The sequence below is a fragment of the Calidris pugnax genome, unplaced genomic scaffold, assembly GCF_001431845.1.
Source record: "Calidris pugnax isolate Ruff unplaced genomic scaffold, ASM143184v1 scaffold179, whole genome shotgun sequence".
Lineage (NCBI taxonomy): Eukaryota > Metazoa > Chordata > Aves > Charadriiformes > Scolopacidae > Calidris > Calidris pugnax.
In genome coordinates this window covers 25,287-49,797 of record NW_015090948.1, presented here as the reverse complement: position 1 = coordinate 49,797, position 24,511 = coordinate 25,287, and the positions used below count along the sequence as shown (strand labels likewise).

Below are 24,511 nucleotides of genomic sequence, written 5' to 3'. Positions count from 1 at the left end.
ACAACCCTATGTAAAAGGGGTCTTGGTTTTGCCTTTTTTCCTCTAGTTATCTTCTGTCAGCAAAGGGAGTTTTTTAATTTTTTCTCTGCCTTTACCATGGCTAGATCAGTAGCAAAGCTTGTAGCTGTTGTTTTGGTACTTCAGCGGTGAGTTATTTTGCATAGGTTTGTGTGGAAGAGTTTGGTTCCAGCCCAGCTTTTAGAAAGCATGGATTTAACTGAATTTTAGCAGCTCCTGTTGTCACTGATTATATTTCTGGATCATCTGTTTTCAGGTAGGTTTATATGCTGGCATGATGTTTGTAGACATTGTATTTTTACTCTAAGGAAGGGAGTTTTGTACAACAGGAGGTTTAAGGGGAGGGTTGGAATTTTTATATAACATACTGCAGTTAAACATGACTCTGAGCAATTCATAAGGTTCTTATGGCTGTCTTTGGTCTTAATAGATCATCCTCACAGTTGGGGTCTCTAATCCTGCTCAAACCTTGTCATTGTGATTTTTCACCACTTGAATACTAACACACTAGCAAAAATCTTTGATAACACACCAGGGACAGTATTGCCAGCTTCATTTCACCTGGGATAAAGCTATATTTTCATGAGCTACACCCTCAGATAAATCACACAGTGCTGGCACCAGTGATTTGTGAGGCCAGAAGCTACTGGGGAGTGTTGGGGCAGACTTTTCCTTGTGTCACTTGCATGTTGCTGTGACAGCTATTGAATCTTTTTTTCTCTTTTTTTTGTTTACACAAGAAAATACATTACTGCTTGGCTTTTGCTATTTTTTTTTAATTCAAGACTTCTCTTAGTAATAAAGAAAAGAAGGTTTTTATCTCGGGATTGTTTCAGTGGAGATGGATTTATAATGTTCATGGTGTTATGGCATCTGGAGCTGCCTCTTAAGCTTTCCTCTTAGGATTTTAATTGCCCTACATAGCCTCAGTTGCTTAGGAAACTATGCTTTAAAAAAAATATATCTCTCTTCTCAATTGCTTGCAGTCTTTGGAGGTTGTTCTAATGAGTCTTCTGGGATGAACATATTCCTTGAATTACTTGGGGACTGTCTTCTTGTCTTTACAAGTGAGAGCACTGATCTAATTCCATTAGAAATTCCATTGATAATTAGGAACAGTTGCTGACTACATATTTCACTGAAGAGCTTTTATAGCCTTTCATAATTGTATGCAGGGTTTTTGAGTCCTTAAATAGCAAACAGTTTAGGATTTTTATAGAAGAATCTTTATTTCTCAAATCCTCAAATCCTTGGACAACTGGGCAAGAACCAGCATCACCTGCCAAAATTGCCAGTGCCTGGGCCAGATTCTGGAGAGGACATTAATGTATCTTCTGAAAACAGGTAAGTCATGGAAAGAGAAAGTTGTTAACAAGAGGTCTGCCCGTAAGTAACGATCATAAGTAGAAAACAAATAAATATATGTCTGTAGAAGATCTTTAGACATCCTTTTGGAAATACAGTAAGTTGAATTTCCCCCCCAAATTGTCCCGGTGCATCGAAAGCTGTCATTGCCCAGCATTGCCACTTTAATTCTGGAACCACCAAGAAACAACAACAACTTGGAATTGTAAAACTTCTTTTTCACCCAGAATGATTTCATCCTTGCTGGGTTTTTTTGCTTGTGGGTTTGGTGTTTTGTTTTTTGTTTTTTTTTTACAACAGAAACTACTAAGTCTGGCTCTTGAAGCACGTTTTCCAAGTGGAAAGGGGTTGCTGTTCTTCTGTCTCACCTCAGGTTTTATCAAACACTATAAACTCATCTGCCACACAGACCAGTGCTTTCCTTTCTGAGCTGCCCTGTGGGGTGCTAAATACAGAAGCTGGCAGCTTTGGGATCTTCCATCTCTGCTGAAGTTTGCAGTAATTTTGTTCTCAGACTGATAATGCCTGCAGACAGTTAAAAGTCTCCGAGCTCCCTGCCTGTGTATCATTTCAGATTTGATCCTTCTAAAGACTCTTCCAAAAAACAGGCATGGCCAGCTTAACTTTGATCCTCCTGGCTTTTCATTTCTGTGCTTATACATAATAAGGGCATAATTACATTTAGATTTAAGATTACCTTGAAAATCCGTTTTTCTTTGTATCTGAAGAAATGCATTTGTAACTAAATAGCGTCTTCAGAATTGGATTCTTCTTGATCTCTTGTGATTGATCACTCTGAAGTTAGTTTACCTCTATTAATGTAATTTCATATATCAGAAGATTAGCCTGTTTGAAATATTATTTGATGCATCTGAACGAAAAGCACGCTATAAATGCTAGCATGTCACAGTGTGTTGGATCCTCTAAGCAGACAAACAGTAACACAAAATAAAACAAAAATTTGGAAAGTTTGGACAAAATACTCATTAAATATATTTCTTCCTCAGGTCTTCTGGTTTAAAGTCAGTCATTTAACTAATCTTGCAGTAACTACTCTGTTCCTCTGTCTACCTGCCCTTTTTTTGTTATGTTTTTTTATATCAAAGCTATTTGAATATGCATTTGAGAACTGAGCTCACCGAGCTCCTGCAGTTACTCTTCCTGTTCAGAAGAGATCACGTCTTTTCCCTTGGGGCTTCTCCAGAACCATCCCAACCTTTAGATGAAGAGAAAGCAGCTGGCAGTGGCTGCCAACCAGCACGGGCTCCTTTACAGATCAACATCTTCTATGCAGATCAACACCTTTGCTTATTGAAACAACTGAGTAACATCAACTGTTGCCCTTCAGTCAGACAGTAGCTAACATCTGTGTTGGAAATGAATGAAGCATCTGCAGGAAAATTCTAAAATGTTTCTTTTAATTTTTTTTTTCTTACCTCCAAACAGCTTAGACTCTGCTTTTTTTGGTTTTTCTTTTTGGCTTTATGTAAAACAGAGTGGCTTAGTTCTCTGAGACTTAGGCTGTAGAGCAAGAGCAGAGGTACCATGACCATTGTAGGGAATGCACAGAATCATAGAATGGTTAGAGTTGGAGGCAACCTTGAAGATCATCAAGTTCCAACCCCTCTGCCATGGGCAGGGACACCTCCCACTAGACCAGGTTGCTCAAATGCATGATTATGTGCATTAACTTCTTTTTTTAAAAAAAAAATTAACTTACTATGAATTCATGATTTAGTGCTTTAGCTTTTCTTGCTTGAAGCATTTGGGTTGGTTCACCTCTTCGTAAATGGAGACTGAATGACCTGCAAGAACATTTCTTCCAGCTTTGAGTTAATTAAGCTTGTGTGGCTGGCAGCAAAAGCTTTCCTGTGGGTGTTCTTCACTGGGTTTTCTGCTTGCTAGATTTAATAGTCAACAGTTAAATATCTTGAAGTAAATCTGGCTGAGAATTAGAAACACTATCCACTGATCTATAGTGACTGTTGGTGAATTTGGGTGCAAAACAGTTTGTTTGGATAGTACTCACCACAATTGTCCGATATTCTGTAAAAGACATATAAATATAATACATTTATACTATATAAAATATTGTAAATACAGTTTCATGGTCCACAGATGCTGCATCTTGTCACTATAGATTTCAGAGGAGATATTTTTGATAAAAAGCACTAGAAATAGCTCCAAACAAGCACTTCATTTTCCAGATAATTATTAATTTTGTGAAATAGCTGTGTTCCTGTGGTGGGTAGTGTTCCTTGAAGAAACGGAAAACAGTTGAATCAGTTGAAATGATTTTATTTTGCAAAGTAGTCAAAAGCATATGGGTGGGTCGGAAGTCAAATACCAGCTCTGTATTACCCAAGTTTATATCTTGTTTCTATCTGAATATTTGTTTCTTTATTTGATTGGGTCTGGGAAATGCACTCCAAAGGTTTCCAATGGCAAACTGGTTTTCCTAATGCCTTCCCTAAGGAGTTTTTTAAAAATTATGCTCGTTTAATCCATTAATGCATCATTTTAAATCCAATTCTCTTTGTCAAACTTGACACACTTTCCCATCACAACTTTTTGAATTTCTCAAACATATCCCTATGAAATTTTGTATGCAAACAGTGCTAATTGTATTTGAAAAAATTAGATCATTCTTTTTTTGTTTTTAAGCTCAGATGCCTAAACTTTAGCCATGGCTCAAGACAGCTGGAAAATTAGCCTTCGAACAGAGAAATTATTTTGAAAACATTTACTTGGAGTTCATTTCAGGTGGTCTTTATTATTATTAATGCGTTTGAGGTGGTGCTAGAGGAGCGTGCGTGGGGTCAGTTGTGCTAAGGTGCTCCTGAGGGGTGAGGAGCAGTTTCACAGCTGCACCCTGCAGGAGAACACGGTGGGGAGAAGAGATTGAGCACGCCAAAGTGACTTGTGTTGCCATATTACACAGTACAGAGGGAAAATCTTTGCTTTGCCTGTTTCTGAAGGTTTTTTTCTGAAGTCTGACTGGTTTTTCTTTGCACTGCTTCATCACAGGGAGGAGAAGAGATGCTCCTCTGAGTCCAGGCTTCCCTGGAGCTGGGAGTACTCTGCAAGAGTTGCCACAGGGAAGCAGTAGATGTAACTAGACATCCCAGCTCTTCTTTCTGTTTGGTGTGGGAGGCTCTTCAGTCCCTTCTACTGGATTTTACTGAAGAGCCTTCTCACTAAATTATCTTTTACGCTTCATTGTAATAACCTTGACAGTTCTGCTGGGTGGAAATGCCTTTGGTTCAAGTGGAATTTTTTGGGTTTGCAGCTTGGCTAAAGAGGCAGTCGTGTTTCTTAGTAGCTCTTCTATTCTCTGCTTTTTCACAAAGTAGTGTTTCCTGCATACACGGACCAAGTGAAGCCCAGTAGGTGTTGTGGAAACATCTGGCTAGGTACTGGTGTTTAGAGAAAAGCATTTACTATGGCCCTGTGTCCAATCTGGAAATCATCTCTACAGCATGTGTGTGTGTGAGAGTAGTGCTCAGAGTTCAGAGTCCACAACTATTGCCTCTTTTATTGCTGCCCAGGCTTTTTACTACTTGTGGGACATAAGTGAGGATTTAAAAAGTCAGCAGGGTTTTGTGATCCTCCCTCCCCCCAGCTTTACAAGGTCAGAAGTGTGTGTGTGAGAGTAGTGCTCAGAGTTCAGAGTCCACAACTATTGCCTCTTTTATTGCTGCCCAGGCTTTTTACTACTTGTGGGACATAAGTGAGGATTTAAAAAGTCAGCAGGGTTTTGTGATCCTCCCTCCCCCCAGCTTTACAAGGTTACCTATGCTGGTCACAGTGCATTAGAGTTCATCTTCCAAGATGTGTCTGTCTTGTCTTTTGCTTAGTTGATGCCAGGCTCTGTCCTGTAGTCCCTCACTGAAAATATCCAACTGCTTTGAAGTTTTACTAAATTATTTTTAAGGGGTTAAAAAATGGGCGTCTTCTTGTATCATTTTCAAAGTTCCTTAAGTCCTGGCCAATAACATAATGGTATAACAAATGGAAAGCTGAAAATGTTTTAATAATAAAGGCCTGCTTTCATCTGTCAAGCCAACCAAATGGAGAATGTAGATGATCAAAGCATTATTTGACAGCCCTTCAGAATATTGGGAAAGCATCTTTATCAATTACTGGCAGGGCAGAAGGATCAGATTAGAGTTTGACACTTTGTGGTAGCTTGGAAAACACAAGTCAATCAAACAGTCCATCTGAATGTGCAGAGTGTCTGGTGCCTGCAGTTTCTCCTTCAATTAAAAAAAGAATTGAGACCATTCAGAGCTTTTCAGGATGAGTATTTAGTTTTGCATTGATTTTGCAGTAGCTCTTCCACAAGACAGCATTAGCTAACTGTCCTAACTGTCCTTCCTCTCTTTCATCATGGCATGTGAAAATGTATTAATTATTCCTGCAGGACCCGGGGGTGTAATGAAGTGTGAATACAGATTATCTGCTGTTCAGCCCTCTCTCTGATTGCAGCCTGGAGATGGAGCGCGATCTCTTGGTGACATACCCTAATGTAATCTTGCATAAATGCATGGAGATGAAAACCAAATGTAACTTGGCTGTTACTGGAAGGATGTAATGCAATATCCAGCTCCAGCGTGATGTAGGTAGCCTGGTATTTTGCAAATTGTGCAGAGAGTTATGAGATCTGGCATGTCACATTACCGGCCTGTTGTCTGCTGTGTGCTGGTCAGTAACCTTAAATCCTTGACTGACAGCTCTGAGCTGCTTGCCTGTAGTTCTGCCTTCATCTGATTTATTTTTTTAATTTATTGAGACGCAGTAGCTTCCTGCTCTAAAATGACTCACAGAGCGACAGATGGAGACACACACCTGTCATGCAGAAGCAAGGCAGGAGACTTTTGGTATGAACACGACAAAAAATGGAGTCAAGAAACATCTTCTGCCTGGTGTAGAGTTACCTGGTGGTGCTGGCTGGTTCTTGATTAAAGGCAGTGATTCCTTAGTTGCACTCTACATCTGGAGCATGAGCCTCTGCCAGCCCTTTTAGGTTACATACACGTCAGTCAGGGGAGGATAATCCTCTGAATATTTGTCAAAATAGCCTGAAATTTCATTTGAATGTTGAATGCGGCGTAAGAAAGTGGTAGAACAGCAATAAACAAATTTTGCTGGAACCTCTTTGCAGCACCACGCTGGTGCTGACTTCAAATATTACCTTGCTTAGCCTCGTGTTCATTTTGGCAAAGTAAATGGAGAGAAGTGGGTTGGTTACAGCAGCCAAATGAAGTATTTGTCAGGGAGTGGGTCTTTTCTATGGATTCCAGCCCTCTGTTGGCAGACTTAGGAGGAAACTATCTGCAAACTTCAGCTTGTCATCGTGTATTGACTACCTTGTCAGTAGTGGCAATATTCAGTAACAAAATCTGTAAAGCCAGAATGATTTTTTTTTTTTCTAGTGTCTTGAAAGAGCTCTATTTCATTAGTAAAACATTTACCATGTAACCTGCAAATTACGTTCCATGTATTATATTTTATTACTCAGCAGAAGCTACAGAAAAGTTACTAATTTTGAGCCCATGACCCTTCTGTTGTAAGGACTGACCAGAGTCACCATTCTTTTAGGTGTGGGCTGTGTGGCCAACCCTGTCCATTGGAGTCAGCAGTTGTTAACATTGACATTAATGCCAACAGATTTTGTACTTGTTTTTAGCACTGGAAAAAAAAAGTATATCAGGCTTTCTGTGAATTTCATAGGAACAGTTTAACAGCCATGTCTGTCCAGAGCCCTTAAATCAAGCATCCCACTGGATTTTCTCATCTGAGGGTGTCATAAGGATGCTGGTTGATATGTCACTTCTTCTCTGATTAGGTAGTACTCTCCGCTGTGTCAGATTATGATCAGGCACTGTAATTTTGTGTAAGCAAAATCCTGGAGGATTGGGCAGTTGCTTTTGCTGTGTTTTATTTGTCCGTGACAACAGAAGCATCTTCTAATGGTGCTGCTGATCAGAAGAACCTGATGGGCTACATACTGACCAGCAGGGAAGTCTGTAGAGACATGGTACCTAACAGTCATCATAGCTACAGGTAGCTGGGTTTCTTGGATATGGCAGTGAAGCACTGATCTAACACTGCTGGGGTATGAGCACATCACTCAATTGAAAAATAAGTCCTTTATAACTTCCAAAGTCCTTACAGTGCTCGTAGAAAACAACAGCTGCTTTTGATTCTTTAGTACCATCAAGCACATGAACCCATGAGCTGAAATCTCTCTTGAAAAATAAATAGGAATTGCATTTAATAGGAGGAAGAGGCAGTAAACCAGGCTTGGACATATTTTGAATATTCTGTTTATTTGATATTGTCTGAAAATTCACAGATGTCCATCCGAAAAACTTAAATAGGTAGATAACCCTGAAAGATTTAACAGACAACAACAAAGATGATCCTTTGGTTTAAGATTCTTACTTGCTTCACCAGGAATGAAAATTAATGTTTCACCATTAAAACAAACTTGGTTTTTTTCCTCCACTGGCTGCAGTCAAGCTAATCTTTTCACTTCGTCTTGATTTTTCTTATAATGATTAGTGGTAATCGTAAGTGATTTCATTTTGATATCTATAATAATAAACTGATGAAATAGATTTGAAGAAAAATAAGTTGGCGTTTATTTTGCTTTGAGTGTCATGAAGCTGGTTAATGTCAGTTTACAGTAGAATTTTAGGTATGTTTGGTGCTTATTTTTGTGTGAGTAGTATAAGATCTGATGTCTCCAAATCTAGTTTGATCATCCAGCATTGCAATTTTGAGCATAGTTTCTTTTAGATAGGACCTGAAGTTATCCAAATTGCCAGAGCTCTGAAGCTGATGAGGACACAGTATCACGGCAAGGGGCCACAGGTGCTTAGGCATTCTCAGTTCACTCTAAGTCACTGTTAAATTTGAGATCTGATGCTCTAATTAATATCTAATGATCTGATATCTCTGATCTGGCAAGTTCAGTTTTGAAGGAGTAAAGAGACCGCTTCTCTCTGCTGTGCTGCCCTTCTAACTTGCAGGTGCCTAAGGATGCTGTTATGTAGAAAAGCTAAAATGCACGAAGTAAGAAGCAGCCAATTCTGTAATCTAAGCTTGACATTGTCCTTTTTAATTTTTTTATCTGCCTGCAAAATAAATCCCTTTTCTGGTTTTCAGACCTGAGATTGGACTGTGGTTTAAATCAGCACTGCGCTGCCCTGACTGAGACTCTTGTCCTAGGGGTTTTCTTTCTTACCTCTCAGAAACTCCAACCCTACAATCAGCCCATCTTTGTGATAAGCAGAGTAGAGAATGTTTGGCAAGGAAATCAGTGTGAGTCTTAAGATATCCACAGCTTCTCTGGGCAACATGTGCCAAGGTCTCATCACCTTCACAGTAAAGAATTTCATCCTGAGATGTGAATTGATTCGATACCCATTCTTCCTTGAGGAGCCCCTCTTTGCAACGGTGTAATGCTGACAAAAAAGAGGCTTCACCTGGGTTTTTGAAACTCTTCTCCTTGTCCTGCTGAGAGGAGAGTTGCTTTTCATGGCTTGGCAGTGTCCACACACCATTCACTCATCCTTATGATGAGTGGTTACTCATCTATGATACAAATTACTATATTCTACATTCCTTATGCTGAAAGGAAATTCTCTCTTGTGTGTGATTAAAGTCAGTGGCCATCTTTATAAAAATAAAGGCTGCCATCAGGAGGATAATTTTCAGAACAAGGCAACACAGTACACATAGCTACTGCCTTCTCTACTTTAACTCTTCCACATGATCTTGGAATTATTCTGATGATAAGTCTTGGCAAGAAATTATAGTGAGAAGAAGGTTCCCAAGAGTTTGCTGGGTCTATGGAAGAGTTTGAGATGATACAGAGGCTTCTATATACCCCTATAAACAGTACGAAAATATAGTTATTAAAACTTATTAGCATAAGAAATATTTTGCCAAATGTGACGATTTAGGAATTCTTTGGTCTTTTATTGGGTTTCCTGATGCTTCATCTCCAGTTGAGGTATGTCAGGAGATTTCAGGACAGCTCCCTAGAGACTTCTTTCTGTGGAATGATCCAATTAATCTTTGCAAAAGAAACGCATAAGACATTGGTAACTTATAATTTGATAAATAAGCTTGTGTTTTAATGTAACTGCAAGTTAAAGGTCTTGATAAAAACATTTATTTGTTCTTTCTTGCCTGTGCTCAACATAACCAAGTAAATGGTGATTCTGAATCACAGTGCGGGGAGTGTTTGTCCATAAGTTTTCCTCACTTCATCCTTGAGATGTTTTCAGAAGGTATTTTACAGAATCACAACGTCTCTGAGGTTGGCAAGGACCTCTGGAGATTGTCTAGTGCAGCCCCTGTGTTCATGGTAGAGTCAGCTGGAGCAGGTTGCTGAGGACCGTGTCTGGTTAGATTCTGAATATCTCCAAGGACAGATACTCTGGAACCTCTCTGGGCAATCTGTTCTTGTGTTCCACCACCCCTTTTAAAACCATTACCCCTCATCCAAGCGCTGCACTTCCTGACAAAGAGTCCCTCCCCAGCTCTCCTGTAGGCTCCCTTCAGGTACTGGAAGGCTGCAAGAAGGTCTCCCCAGAGCCTTCTCTTCTCCAGACTGAACAATCCCATCTCTCTCAGCCTGTCTTCATAGCAGAGGTGCTCCAGCCCTCTCATCATCTTTGTGGTTCTCCTCTGGACTCACTCCAACAGGTCCATGTCCTTCTTAAGTTGGGGGCTCAAGAGCTGGATGCAGTACCCCTGGAGGGGCCTCCTGAAGGTGGAGTAGAGGATGTGACCATCCATAATTTTAGTTGTTTTCAGTTTGTGTGTAAACTGGATTTCTCCTTCTCTACTTTAACTCTTCCACATGACCTTGGAATTATTCTGATGATAAGTCTTGGCAAGAAATTATAGTGAGAAGAAGGTTCCCAAGAGTTTGCTGGGTCTATGGAAGAGTTTGAGATGATACAGAGGCTTCTATATACCCCTATAAACAGTACGAAAATATAGTTATTAAAACTTATTAGCATAAGAAATATTTTGCCAAATGTGACGATTTACGAATTCTTTGGTCTTTTATTGGGTTTCCTGATGCTTCATCTCCAGTTGAGGTATGTCAGGAGATTTCAGGACAGCTCTCTAGAGAGTTCTTTCTATGGGATGATCCGATTAATCTTTGCAAAAGAAATGCATAAAGACACCGGTAAGTTATAATTTGACCTCTTTACTTCCTTTTTCTCTTCTGTACTATTATTTCTTCTTGGTATCTGGTGGTTGTTTGTTTTTTTTAAACGAGGAATCTCAGCTGGTTGTCCCAGAGCTTGTAGCAGACTTTTCTTTGTCAGACTTTTCTTTGAGTAATTGCTTTGCGAGGTCATGGTTCCAGATGGGCTCTGTAAGACTCGTAGCATTTCAGATTGGTGCTACCCTTCGTGTTGCCACCACGGAGCAGATTTCTCCAGCCAGGACAGCCATCTCCATTCCTTTGACCCATTCTGTGTGTGTTTTCTCTGACTGCTCTCCCAGAGAGATTCAGAAAGAGCCACCAGGATATACCTGGGCCTCCAGGATCTCCTCAGGCTTTTGATTTACGATCTGGGTCCAAGAATTTAGGATGCAAATTAATAGTGTTTTCACCTTCAACTTGTTTGTGAGGAACTCGGCTGATGCAGTTGGCTCTAAGCTTCAAGGAAGGGTAGGCAACAGAAAAGCTGTTTAGTACTTGTCAAAACAGAGATATCATTAGAGGTTAGGAGGGGAAGCATACCCAGATCTTGCTCTCATTATGTTTGCTTCAGGCTGGCTTTGCTGGTTTTTTTTTTATGTTGTTTGCATTGTAGAATATTTGAGTCAACCGTGTTGCTTGAATTAGCAGAGTCTCATCCTTGCTGTGCTGTTTTACTTGCTCGTGGTTGAGCTTCTGTTGGACTGGGATCTGTCTTTGTCTGTTGTCTGGTATGAGGTTTTCTACTTAACTTCATTCCCTTGTTTAAATTGATGGCACTGCACCAGCCCTTGACATCCTGAAATCTCTCCTCCTAATAGGAAGAATTTTCAAGAACGCTGCTTTTTATTTCTAACAGTACAAAACTGTGACGTGATGAAAATGTGAGGGTTGTTTTTTTTTTTTTAACCTCCTTCAAGAAAAATAGGAAGCTCGCATTTATTCCTGGATCCTACACTGAGTGTCTATTTCATGATTTCTTCTAAAAGAGGTTACGAAACATTGAAGAATTGTTCTAATTAAATGCACCCCAAAAGCGTATCTGAGGAATTGAAGTATTTATTCACCTTTGGCCGGATGAAACCGTCATCTCTTTGTAACCAAACTTTATTCCCCCGTATTTGGAATGAGTCTTAACTCATCCAGAACTTGCAGCTTTGCTTTCCTGACGTAGGCTGCCACCGCTCAGACGCCAGCTGCTGCACACACCAGTGCAATTGGAGGCTGGTGATGGGGACACAGTGCGTGTGTCACTGTCACCCCTGAAGACAGCAGCAGGGCAGCAATGACGCAGACGTTGACTGTCAGCAGCCTTTGCTTTCCCTGGCCCTTCCAGATCCCTGGACTTGGAGGACTAGGGAAGAAATGGAGAGCTAGACACCCAGCATGGCAAGTGTGGGGTCCTGCATTTCGGTCACAACAACCCCAGGCAGAGTGGCTGGAGCTGCCCAGCAGAAAAGGACCTGGGGGTGTTGGTGGACAGCTGGATCCAGTGGCAGTAACAGGCAGTGGGTGATCCCATGGTCAGAAGGATCAGGAAGATCAGATGATACAATCACAGTAAATGAAAGAGAACGACCCTGCTCTTAAGCCTTAAGACAACTACAGTTTGGGGAGGGTGACATGAACCACATCTGGCTTAACCAACTTGATTCCTGCTTAACCAACTCAATCTCTTTCTCTGACCATGTGGCCACACTTCTGGATGGGGGGAAGGCTGTGGACATTGTCTGTCTGGACTTTGGTAAGGCCTTTGACACCATCTCCCACAGCATTCTCCTGGAGAAGCTGGTGAATCATTGCATAGACAAGTGCACTCTTCACTGGGTAAAAAAGTGGCTGGATGGCTGTGCCCAGAGAGTTGTAATTAATGGGGTGAAATCCAGTTGGTGGCTGGTCAGCAGTGGTGTTCCTCAGGGCTCAGTTTTGGGGCCAGTCTCATTTAAAATTCTTATTGATGATCTGGATGAGGGAATTGAGTGCACCCTCAGTAAGTTTGCAGATGACATCAAACTAGGTGGGAATGTTGATCTGCTTCAGGGTAGGAAAGCTCTAGAGGGACCTGGACAGGTTAAATCAATGGGCCAAGGCCAATGGCATGAGGTTCAATAAGGCCAAGTGCTGGGTGTTGGTGGCCAGCCAGCTTAACAGGAGCCAGCAGTGTGCCCAGGTGGCCAAGAAGGCCAACAGCATCCTGGCTTGTATCAGGAATAGCATGGCCAGCAGGAGTAGGGCAGTGATGGTGCCTCTGGACTGGGCACTGGTGAGGCCTCACCTCGAGGGCTGGGTTCAGTTCTGGGCCCCTCATTACAAGAAGGACATTGAGCTGCTGGAGCGTGTCCAGAGGAGAGCCACCAAGCTGGTGAGGGGTCTGGGGAACAAGTCATTTGAGGAGAGGCTGAGGGAACTGGGCATGTTTAGTTTGGAGAAGAGGCGGCTGAGGGGAGACCTCATTGCCCTCTACTGCTCCCTGAAAGGAGGGTGGAGAGAGGTGGGGGTTGGCCTCTTCTCCCAAGGGAATGATGGCAGGAGCAGAGGAAATGGTCTGAAGTTGGGGCAGGGGAGGTTTAGATGAGATATCAGGAAGAATGACTTTCCTGAGAGGGTGGTCAGGCACTGGAAGGGCCTGCCCAGGGAGGTGGTGGAGTCACCATCCCTGGAGGGATTTAAGAAACGTGTGGACGTGGCACTTCAGGGCATGCTCTAGGCCCGAGATTGTGGGGGTCTTTTGTGTGTGTATGGATGGACCTGTGATCTCAGAGATCTTTCCAGCCATTAAGATTCTGTGATCTTCATTGTCCTGAAATTCCCTTCAAGCTACTGGTTTCAGAGCAGGGGTCTCCAGCTGGTAGGAGTGCCTGTGGAGCCACATTGACGGTCTATGAGTCTGTAAGCTGCAGAAGGAGCTTCTCGAGGGAAAAACTTACTCTGTTGCATTAAAGGCTGTCCTTAGCTTTTTAAGATTTTACCACACTGGAAAAGAATTTAGCCCTCGAAGGATTTCAAACTCGATGTGGGTTTTTTGGCAGCCGTTTAATTTTTGTTGTGGGGTTTTTATTATTACTCTTTGGTTACAGCTTAACCGTCTTATTAAGAACAACAGTGCCATCCCGGTCCAAAAGCATCTTTTCATAATAGTTCATCCTGTGAGTCATTCCATTTATTTATCTCCATATTTATTGCAGTAAATCCTTCGCTTCCTCTGCACACCCAACAACCCTGGTTAGTGTTGCTCTCACTGAAATGGTGGCAGCCACAATAGAACACATCTTTTGTTTTCCTGCAGTATTCTTGCTTTTATGGAACTGCACTGGGGTTTATCTTGGATTTCCTCCCCATTTTATGTTCTGTGTCCTCGTTACAGCCTTTGAAGCCTTTTCCCAGCGAGCGTAAACCACATTAATCAGCATGTGCAAATGAGCAACAGCACAGCTGCTAATTGTGCTAACAGATGTAAATAGAAAAACATTACTTTTCTAATGCGAAAAGTATTTATAGAAACCATATTCATTTTTCATAATACTTTGATGATGGATGGAGCCTCTTTCAGGTTCAGCAGAGTTGGTTAAGCTTTTGCAGATGGTTCGACTTGCTGAGGTAATGCTAGAAACGTGGAAGAAATGCAGATGTTTTAAAGCTTTTTGTTTTACATGCTTTAGGCAAAGAAGTGGCTTAAAAGGAAAGCTTTTGCTTTGAGTCCTTTAGAAAAATGCATGGCTTTAAAACAGAAAGATAGAGGAGGGTTGTTGAGTGCAAACAAGGAGCCTGATGTCTCTGAGCTGAGTTCCCTGTGTCCCTCATCTGCTGGATCAGGTTTATTTGAACATGGTTTGACTTGAGCAGAGTATGACTTGCAAAAACCCTCTCACCAGACCCAGGCAGCTCCCATTTCCTCCACGCTCCTAATTTAGCCATTAAGATCTCAGATCCCCAGGCCATATCCTCTCTTGGGAACGAGTGGCATCCTCATGGGTGGAAGTGAGTTTGTAGCACGGGGGAGGTTAATGTCGGTGTAATTGGGATGATTCAGGTAATTTTCTTGAAGGGCTTTCTCTCTAACCCTTTCCAACAACCCTACTGAGAAGAGGGCCAGCGTGCCTGGTGCCAGCCTCAGGCTGCCCCCAGGAGTTTTGGAGGAGCAGGGAAGGAAGCACCTGACATCAGTCACTGATGATGAGCCATCTCTCTGCTCCCTGGTTTAATCTTCCACAAGTTTTGCTTTGTTTTCAGCCATCTAGGTGAGATAATAAATGAGAAAACACGGTCACAGCCAGGGCAAAACCGGAGTCGTCGGGCACGGCAGCTGCATGGCAGGAGAACTCACAGAAGTCTCCACCATCTGCCTCCAGCCAAGGGCAGGTTTGGCAAGTGTGTCAGGACTCACATCACATTTGATCCAGGGAACAATTTTCTTTGGGAAGCTGCTCTGCCCTGTTCAGCTGGCTCAGTTCCCTCACCTTTGCACAAATGGGATTTAGACGCAATTATCCCTGGCTGCCCTGACAGCTTTCTCACCCTGCCTCCTAATCCATAGCCCTTGCTGCTTTCAATAATTTCAGAGAGTGCTGCTTTTTTTCTTTTTTCTCCCTTTATCCACGCTTCACTGGCAAGCAACAGGAAGTTTGTGGAAGCACGAGGGAAATGGTTGTCACTTAAGGTCTGAGCATCTCCAACAAATGGATGTGCTGCTCCACGTTCAGCATGATAATGCTCTGCTCTGCCTTTGCAACACATCTTCAGCTTCTCCCCGGAGCAGTGTCCTGGCAGGCAGGTAGCTCCTTCTCACATCAATTGTGTAACCTTTCTATCTGTACAGATACTTTAGAAAAAAAGCACCAAAACTTAGCGTTTCTCCTCTTCCCCACAATGCTGCTTTTTTTTTCCAAATAGTTGCAGTAAAAACAGAGCAGTGATTTATTTATTATATTTTTTGATACACCACCCCCACCCCTAAGAATTCCACCACTTTTTCCCCTTAGGACTTAGCTACCAAAGAGATCTATTAATGCATTTTCTTATCAGTTTGCAAAATTAGAATTGTCTAGAAATGGTGTTTTAAATCTGAAGTGGAGAACACGGGCTGTGAAAATGGATGCAGTTTCAACTGCACCTGCTCCCCATGGGAGCCTGGGGGAGATACCTACCTATAGGTTTTTCACCCCCCCCCATCCTCCTCTTTCTTCACAGAGCTAAAATTTAATTACAGAGTGTGGCACATTCTTCAAACGATGTAGAGGCTGAGCGAAATAAAACAATGACAGGGAAATGATAGCAAGGGAGGAACATGAATTGGAAAAACAGCTCGCACTTGAGATTTTTGTATTAGTCAAAGGTTTCATTCAGCTCCTTTTTAAATGGGAGTGGGTGTGTGGGGGTTGGTGGGCGTGAATACTCATTCTTTCCTGTGAGATGGAAAAGAAAGAAAAGGTCACTTTAAATATAATTCATAGGGCTAATGGGTAAATCTACCTGGTTATTATATCGTCCTCCGAAATCTTTGGTTGGAGCTGAGTGATGTCATCTGATTCTTGCTTGGCTCCTGCTGCTCTGAACAACCCTTTCCTAAACACTTTAGGTAAAACCACAGGTAAGGTCCTAGGAGAAATTGTTTGGAATTTAATCTTGGTGATAAGCTTTGGGTTAAAATAGTGCTTTATTATAATAATAATAAGTATTATTATTATTTCATTGTTTAACATGAAGGAGGGAAGGGCAGGAGCAACTGAATATTTTTGTGACCTATCTTTATCTCCCTTTGACTCTTACAGAATTGTAAAGCTAAATGACATGAAGGTGGGTCAGAGTTTGTCCCAGTATCTGGGTTGTTTGTGTTGCAGTTGAGGGACAGATGCCATCCACTGCGCATTGTCCTGCAGGGACTGGCCAGGGTGGCCTTCAACCTTCTCAACACTCTCTGATGTACTTAAGGGCAGAAACTGAGGTCAGTGATGGGAGTAGGAAGAAGAAAAATTTTGCCAAATACTGCTGTGTGTGAAGTGGTACCTATAGTGGGTATATTAAGGATAATGAGCTAAATCTGATTGTTTTCTCTTTTTTTTTAAATTGTGTAATTCTTATGTATAGGTTTGTTCTAAATAATAATAATAATATTTTAAAAATCCTGAGATAAAGTTTCCGTTCCAACTTTTCCAAGCTTCCCTGGTAGCTGTCACAGTACTCACAGAGAAGGATTGTGTTTACTTTGGCTAAGTGAGCAGATCTTCTTTCTTTTCCAAATTAAAAGTTAAATAATAGACAAGCAGTTAATCAGTACAACTCAGTGCAGTATAAATTGTGGAAAAAACTGAAGTCTTCTCTCATAGAGGTGCTAAATCAGGTCAAACCCCAGTTTTCGAAAGGGTACCTCATTCTTGAGTGTGTGCTTCAATCTGCTTTTAGAAATTGTAAACTCTGACTCTCTGCTGGGGTTTTGAGGTGGCTCTTTCCCTTTGGTTTCTGTAATTGCCTGTCTGGCCTCTCCCAAGTGCTCTCAAAGATGCATAATTAGTGATAAATTACCACTCTGACCAGGTACTGAGGTTGTTTATGCTTTCAGTGTAAAATCTCTTGTAACAACTTCTTATAGTCTGCTGTATTTATTTTTTAATCTCGTTTCACTGTGGCATTTTTTTAAGACAAGCAGCAGTTGGGGCTTAAGTGAATTTTCCTAATATTATATCAGTCAGTATTTTTTATCTAAAGCTAATGAGATAAAGATATTCTTTTTAATATTTTCTTAATGCAAATCTTTGCATCTATCGTTCTGTCTGGTAAGAACAGACAGTACAAATGAAAATTATGAAATCAATAAGTTGTTTGAAATTTATGTCTTTGGCCAGAGCTCTTAGTAAAATACATATATTTATCTGCTTAAAGGCTATTAGTTAAATGTCTTTGTATACACAAAACTTATTTGAGTACAAAAATACACCCAGGAGAAGCTTGATGAGGTGTATGTTTTAACTTTATGGTGCTGTAACCTAATTTTCAGCTGATGATATTACGAAATACGTTGCGGCTCATCTATTCCATACTCTTAATCCACTGATGAATTTTGAATTTCCTTCGGATTGATTGTCCCCAGATGATTTCCATCAAATGAAGCAGTGATTTTGGCCAGCATTACTCATGCAGGGATTGCTTCCTACGGTGCTCCTCAGGAACTGCTCTTCTCCTCCCTCTCACCTCCCCGCAGCTCAGGGCAAAGCTCTCTCTCTGGTAGTGCCTCCACGTAGGATCTGTCCTTGGTGGGAAGTTAAGAGAGGGTAAAATGCACAGCAGGGAGTACCAGGGCAGGTAGGTACCACGTGGCCATGGGTGCTTGCACACACAGCATCCACCTGCCGGGTGAAGGACACATCTCCAGCTCCACTCCCTGTGGAACCAGCCCTCCTTCCCCGCGGCGTTCCTAACGGGGTTGTGTGTGTTTCTCTCTTTAATGTGCTGCTCTGATTTAATGGTTTGAATTCTGATCAGTCAGATGTGAACATAGCCAAGTGCCCCCTGTTAATTAGGAGCCGTTACGCCATATGGCGTGCAAAGATGGATGTTACAGCCACGGGATGAGGACCTCCTGTTCAGCCACCAGGGTCACAATGCGGCGAGCACCGTGGTGATGTCTTCTCACCAGTGCTGACAGCTCCTTCAGCTGGGGGGTCAGCCTAAGCAACAGTCTTCTCACCAGTGCTGACAGCTCCTTCAGCCTAAGTGACGGCCTAAGCAACAGCTCAGCAGAGAAGGAACTCTCCAGAAATCCACGCTAAGTCAGTGTCGAAAGCCCATGGATTTCTGGAGAGTTCCTTCTCTGCTGAGTTAAGTCAGTGCCAAAAGCCCGTCTTCCCATTTAAAAACTTCATAAAGGCACCGGTGAAAAAGCAGAGGATGCTCTGAGCTGCCTGTACTGCACTGCTCTTAGATAATGTAGATACTGCAGATGGCCCTATTGCATGTCTAGGGGTATTTCTTGGCCCAGTTTCTCTTAGTGACCCATCTCTTGGAGAACACCATCCTCCTCACAAGAGCAGGAAAGTCCAGGAGGCCTCACGTATGGGATGCAACGTTGTGATCCATGTGCCCCGATGCCGTGAGTGGTCAGTCCATAATACTGGGAGGACCCACCATAACCAGTGAGCGAGAGGTTTCCACCATTGTTTGCCATTAGGAGTCATTGCATTTTCCACCATTGTTTGCCATTAGGAGTCATTATTCTGGTTTGCACTGAGGTAGTCCACAGTGTATCAGAGTTGAAAACGAATTCAAAAGGTCGCTTTTCTATTGTTTGTGTGGCATTTTAACATGCTTAGGGCACTGAAAGATTCTTCTTCCCCGAGGAAGCCCAAGATCTGGGAACCACTCTAACAGACATGTTGTTTATAAGTAATTACTCAAAACCACTTTAATGCGATACTCAGCTACCAGAACTGTCATCAAAGGATTGAAGTTGCCTAGTACCTGAAATCTTATTTAAAATGAAGGTGGTATTAGCTCTGGAGTGCTGGGTTCTTCACCCACTTAATTGTGTGAGCACGGAAATGGGTGTGTTTGCAGCAGGGTTCAAAAGTCACCACACAGAATATTGCCTTTAGCAGGTGTCACGTTGTACCAGAATAGCTGCTCCTTTCTCCTGAAGTGCAAGCAGCCTGTCTCTGAGGAGGAAGGGGATTTCTGCAGCCACCAAGAGTTGGTTTCTGTTAGGGATCAGTTGTCTCAGGGCTGCTCCTACTGCCCGATGCCGAGATGTCAAACATCTTACAGTGATTTCCAGTCGTGGAGGATCGCAGTCTGTGCTCTCTGTTTTCATTTCTCCTCTCTTGAGAAGAGCCATTAGTGGTGGGTGTTTTCTTCCCTGAAGTGCACTGTGTATTTTTGTTTCCCCAGCTCTGATATTTTTGGCCTTAAAACTGTGTGTCAGACTTCTTTTGAGATTCAGAGCACTTTGCTTATAGTTCACGGACATCTCTGCGACACGCTTTGTCAGATAGAAAATGAAATCAGCGTTTCTGAGGGATCGTAGTTCTTCTTTTACCCCTGGATTTGGGACTTTAACCACGAGATGGCCTTTACCCCTTTGTTGATAGAAAAAACTCTGGCAGAAAACCACACCATCATAAAGGGAGTGATCAGGAGCTGTTTGAAGTGTTGTGTTGGATGCAAGGAAATACTGATGCGTTCCAAGGCTAGCTATTGCAAAAAGGCCATATTACTGCTTTATTCTGCTGTGATGTGATGGCTAGCAGAAGTTTTAGTGCTAAATTTAGTTAAATGCTGATCAAGACATGGGGGAAACCCACATTTCTTTTGGAGCAGAAGCCACTCAGTGTGGTTGTGTTGGACACATCTAATCCCAGGCTGTAGGCGCGCGGGGCAGGGTTCAGGCTCAGAATAACCTCAGAGGGGGGTAGCATCTCTCTTGGCATCCCGGCTTGGACGAGGATCAAATGAGGAGGGTTTGTTGGAATTTCACTCAGCATCTGTGAAATGTGTGTCCATAGATACAGAGGTTCTCTATATATATATAATAGTTCCATAGGTTTTCTGTGGAGGGCTATAGGGAAGCGCATTCCCTCTGAACCACTTCAACAAACGAGTGACTTGGATGATGAGCTTTTAATTCTCTAGGCTGTAATAAACGACACGCTCTGTTTGCACCGACGTTGATAGTGGGCAATGGCCAACTCTTTGTCCAGCTTGGTCTCCAGAGGAGATACCCCGTGGAGTGCAGATACCTGCTTAACAAGGACTGTGTTGGAAATGTGTGCTGGGTCTTGGGGAGAGCAGCAGGACTTTGACTCGATGGAAATGTGACCCTCCCGATGCTAATTTGGGAATGCCACCACCACCATAGTCCTACACGAGTGTCTGACAAGCTCGGGGTAACTCTGACTGTGCTTTCCTCTAGGAGGACTTTCGGAATAAAGTTGAAGATTACATTAAGCGCTATGCGAGATGATGAAGGGAGATGAATGGCAGAACCATGGCTTCCATACTAGAGTTGTCCTTAACTTCAACAACAACAAACAACAACAACAACAAAACCAGCCCGGATTGTACTAGTCCTGTGTCCATGTTGTACTGAAGAAGAAAACTAACTTCATAACTTGTCCATGTTAAAAGGAGAGTTGAGCATAAATACAGCAAGAAATTGTGTATGTTGGTTGAAAAAGTTGTTTGCTTACTTTTAAAAAAATGTTTACTCTTCTGAACTGTACTGTATATCCTGTTGATGAGATATGCTTGAGAAGTTAAAAGAAATCACTATTGAAATTGTAATTACACTTTTTTTAAACTCTTGCTTAGTTTGGAGGGGGGAATGAAGAAAAAAAAAAAAAAAAAAAAAAAAAAAAAAAAAAAGGAAGAAACCAGAAAAGGTGGTGTGTTTTTTGGAACACTTCAAGTTGGCAATAAAATGGTCTCCTGTGAACCAAATCATAATACTGTTGCCTTTGATGAGCAGAAACAATAGGAGCCTTTTCCAAGAGTCCTTCAGCTGAGGCTTAGAGCTTGCCAGAATGCAAGCACGAAATGGAATTCTACTTCTGATATTGCAATTCTTGATTATATTTAATGTAAGTATGTTTTTTTGTCACACGTTTGGAATTTTTACATTGTTATTTTCAGCTCTGGTTTGGGCGACAGTATTTTTTTTTGTTTCTATTCATTGTGTGAAGTAGTTAAAAGAAATATAGGCTAACCTGTAACTTAATTAAATGTGTAGTATTAGTAAAATTATATATATATATAATATATATTATATATTTCTGTGAAAATTTAATGAAAGGGAGATTTTTTTTTTTAAAAAGAAATCTGCCTTTGGCTTTCTGATCTGGATGTGGTGAGGGAGCATCAGATGCTGTTTGATCTGATGAAAATAAATTCAAGCACCATAAATTACCTGGAGAACACCTAATTGTGTTCTCCACAATTCTGCACTGAGAGGGAGCGACTAATAACGCAGCTGAGAGTAAAAATGTGCTGCCCCCTCCTTGAAACACCCAACAGGCACCTGGTTTTTTGCTGATTTGAAAGGGTGGGATGCTATAAATGGCCTTTTCTGTAAGTAGCTGTGTATCCAACGCAGAGATCCTTCAGGAGAGAGGGGTGTGTACCCCAGGAATCACTGCAGAGGAAACCCCCTGAGGAGCACCCCGGGGGGACGTTGGCGCAGCCTCGGAGACCACAAGGTGTTTTGGTGGTGGAAATCCCGTGAGAGGAGGTACAATGGAACACATTGAAGCTTTTATAAATAGATAAACCATAGAAATAAACGTTCGTGTGGTTTCATATGGAGCAAGTGTGTGCGTGTGTGATGCTCGGGTGTTGACTGTTGGGTTTTTTTATCCCCTTGAAGGATGATGCTTCGTTCTTTCCTCTGCAACCTCAGAAGGAAACCAAAACCACCTCCAGAGCTGGGTTTGCAGATTTTAAGCACGGTGCAACTTTGGCTGTTAAGTTTTCCCTGTGCCTTTTCCCTTCCAGCTTCACAGGTTCCTGTAGGTGTTACCAGAGGTCTAGGGCAGCAGGGAAGTGACATGCAGAAGGAGAGCCTCATCGTGAGCTTCATTTTTGGGATAACATCTCTGGGTGTATGTAAAACGGAACGCTATCTTAAGCAGGTGACTGCGGTGAGGGAGCTTTGCTGCCAAAATAGTAATGTTGGTTAAGGTAAGGAATAAAGCACTCACAAAAATAGAGAGGTTGGAAAGTATGTCCAGTTTTTATGTATTGAATCAGAACAATTCTGTTATTTTCAAGCTGAAAATGCTGAACTGGTTTGCCTTAACGAAGATGCAAAAAGGGACAAAGTCCCTGCTTCCTGGGCTGTCACCAAAGCCAGTCCCCACCTCCCAGCAATTATTTTTTTCCTGAGCATGAGGAACTGGGAGATATTTTTTAAAAATTATATTTATTTTATATGTATTTATATATGTATATTTAGATATATATTTGAATAGATACAACTCTTCTCTGCTCTTTCCAGCCACTCTCCATTTCCACCTCCCAGCGAGGCACTAAGCTGGGTGCCAGGGGGGCCATGGTTCACTGCACGTGGCCAAAACACTAGAGAAATCTCACGGGGAGCTTGTCTCCATCCCACACGCTCATGGATGGACCCCTGTGAGGGCAGAAGGCAAAACTGTCCTCTATGTCCCCAAACTGTCACCCTCCCTTGCTGCTCTTTCCAGCCTCTCTCCATTTCCACCTCTCAGCGAGGCACTCAGTGGCCAAAACACTAGAGAAATCTCACGGGGAGCTTGTCTCCATCCCACACGCTCATGGATGGACCCCTGTGACAGCAGAAGGCAAACTGTCCTATATGTCCCCAAACTGTCACCTTCCCCTGTGGCCGGTCAGTGGATAGAGGCTCACCAGCAGATAGCAGTTGTGTGGGGATTGGCTTCTGTAATTCCATAATTTTGGAACAACCGGCTGCTTTTTTCTTGTGGTTGGTAGTTTTGGGTTGTTTGGTGTTGTTTTGGGGTGTTTTAATTCATTTTTACCCTAGGCAGGTAGCCATCTTCCAGAAAGGCTCTTCCACTCTTCCTGGTGGCAGTGACCGTAGTCTGACCGTAGTCAGGCAGAGACCTGAGTGCTCTCCATCAAATTATGCTGATTTGTTGTTTTGTTTGTTTTTTTTAATTAATTGTTCACCTGCCCCTGAAAAAAAAAGCCCCAAATATCAAATGGCAAAGGAATAAAAGGCTGGAGTGTCCTGGAAGAGGAAGGGGAGCTGGGACCTGCCAGCCCAGGGTGGGCCAGGTGGGTGGCTGGGTGTCACAGAATCACAGACTGGTAGGGGTTGGAAGGGACCTCTGGAGGTCATCTACTCCAACCCCCTGCCAGAGCAGGGTCACCCAGAGTGGTGTCCAGGTGGGTTTGGAGTATCTGCAGACCAGAGACGGGCACCTGTTTGTTTATGTATTTATCACCCAGAGTGGTGTCCAGGTGGGTTTGGAATATCTGTAGACCAGAGATGGGCTCTATTTATTTATGTATTTATTTATTTAGGTAGGAAATGCACCTTATTCCTGTTGCTCGTTAGCCCAGAGCACCGCCAAGGCCACCACTGGTGCCACCCCTGGGTGCTACCAGCTCCCACCACCAGTTTGTACCCATCGCTCCCCACCTCCCAGACAAACCCACCCCATGCACACCTCGGCCTTGTGCTGGGGGCCAGGGGATGAGATGCCTTTTCCTGCTGTGGAGAAAAAAAACAACAAAGGACCAAAAGAGAAAGCTGTGATGGTTCCATCACCCGGGGGGGTTACACCCACCTCCACCTCCCGACGCTGTGCCATCACCGTGGGGCCAGCAGGACTCCAACCCCATATCAAATGGCAAAGGAATAAAAGGCTGGAGTGTCCTGGAAGAGGAAGGGGAGCTGGGACCTGCCAGCCCAGGGTGGGCCAGGTGGGTGGCTGGGTGTCACAGAATCACAGACTGGTAGGGGTTGGAAGGGACCTCTGGAGGTCATCTACTCCAACCCCCTGCCAGAGCAGGGTCACCCAGAGTGGTGTCCAGGTGGGTTTGGAGTATCTGCAGACCAGAGACGGGCACCTGTTTGTTTATGTATTTATTAGGTAGGAAATGCACCTTATTCCTGTTGCTCGTTAGCCCAGAGCACCGCCAAGGCCACCACTGGTGCCACCCCTGGGTGCTACCAGCTCCCACCACCAGTTTGTACCCATCGCTCCCCACCTCCCAGACAAACCCACCCCATGCACACCTCGGCCTTGTGCTGGGGGCCAGGGGATGAGATGCCTTTTCCTGCTGTGGAGAAAAAAAACAACAAAGGACCAAAAGAGAAAGCTGTGATGGTTCCATCACCCGGGGGGGTTACACCCACCTCCACCTCCTGATGCTGTGCCATCACCATGGGGCCAGCAGGACTCCAAA

General features: G+C 42.9%; 1 protein-coding gene across 4 annotated transcripts in view; it reads left to right on the top strand.

Annotated features, from left to right (window-relative positions):
- Window positions 1-21,904, top strand: part of UBE2F (ubiquitin conjugating enzyme E2F (putative)) — a 97,620-nt gene extending 75,716 nt beyond the window's left edge. For all 4 annotated transcript variants that reach the window (XM_014951973.1, XM_014951972.1, XM_014951971.1 and 1 more), the window contains exon 9: window positions 20,517-21,904. In XM_014951973.1, the coding sequence (XP_014807459.1) occupies window positions 20,517-20,567 (51 nt within the window). In that variant the 3' untranslated portion in view covers window positions 20,568-21,904. The remainder of the gene's footprint in view (window positions 1-20,516) is intronic.
- The last annotated feature ends 2,607 nt before the right edge of the window (window positions 21,905-24,511 follow it).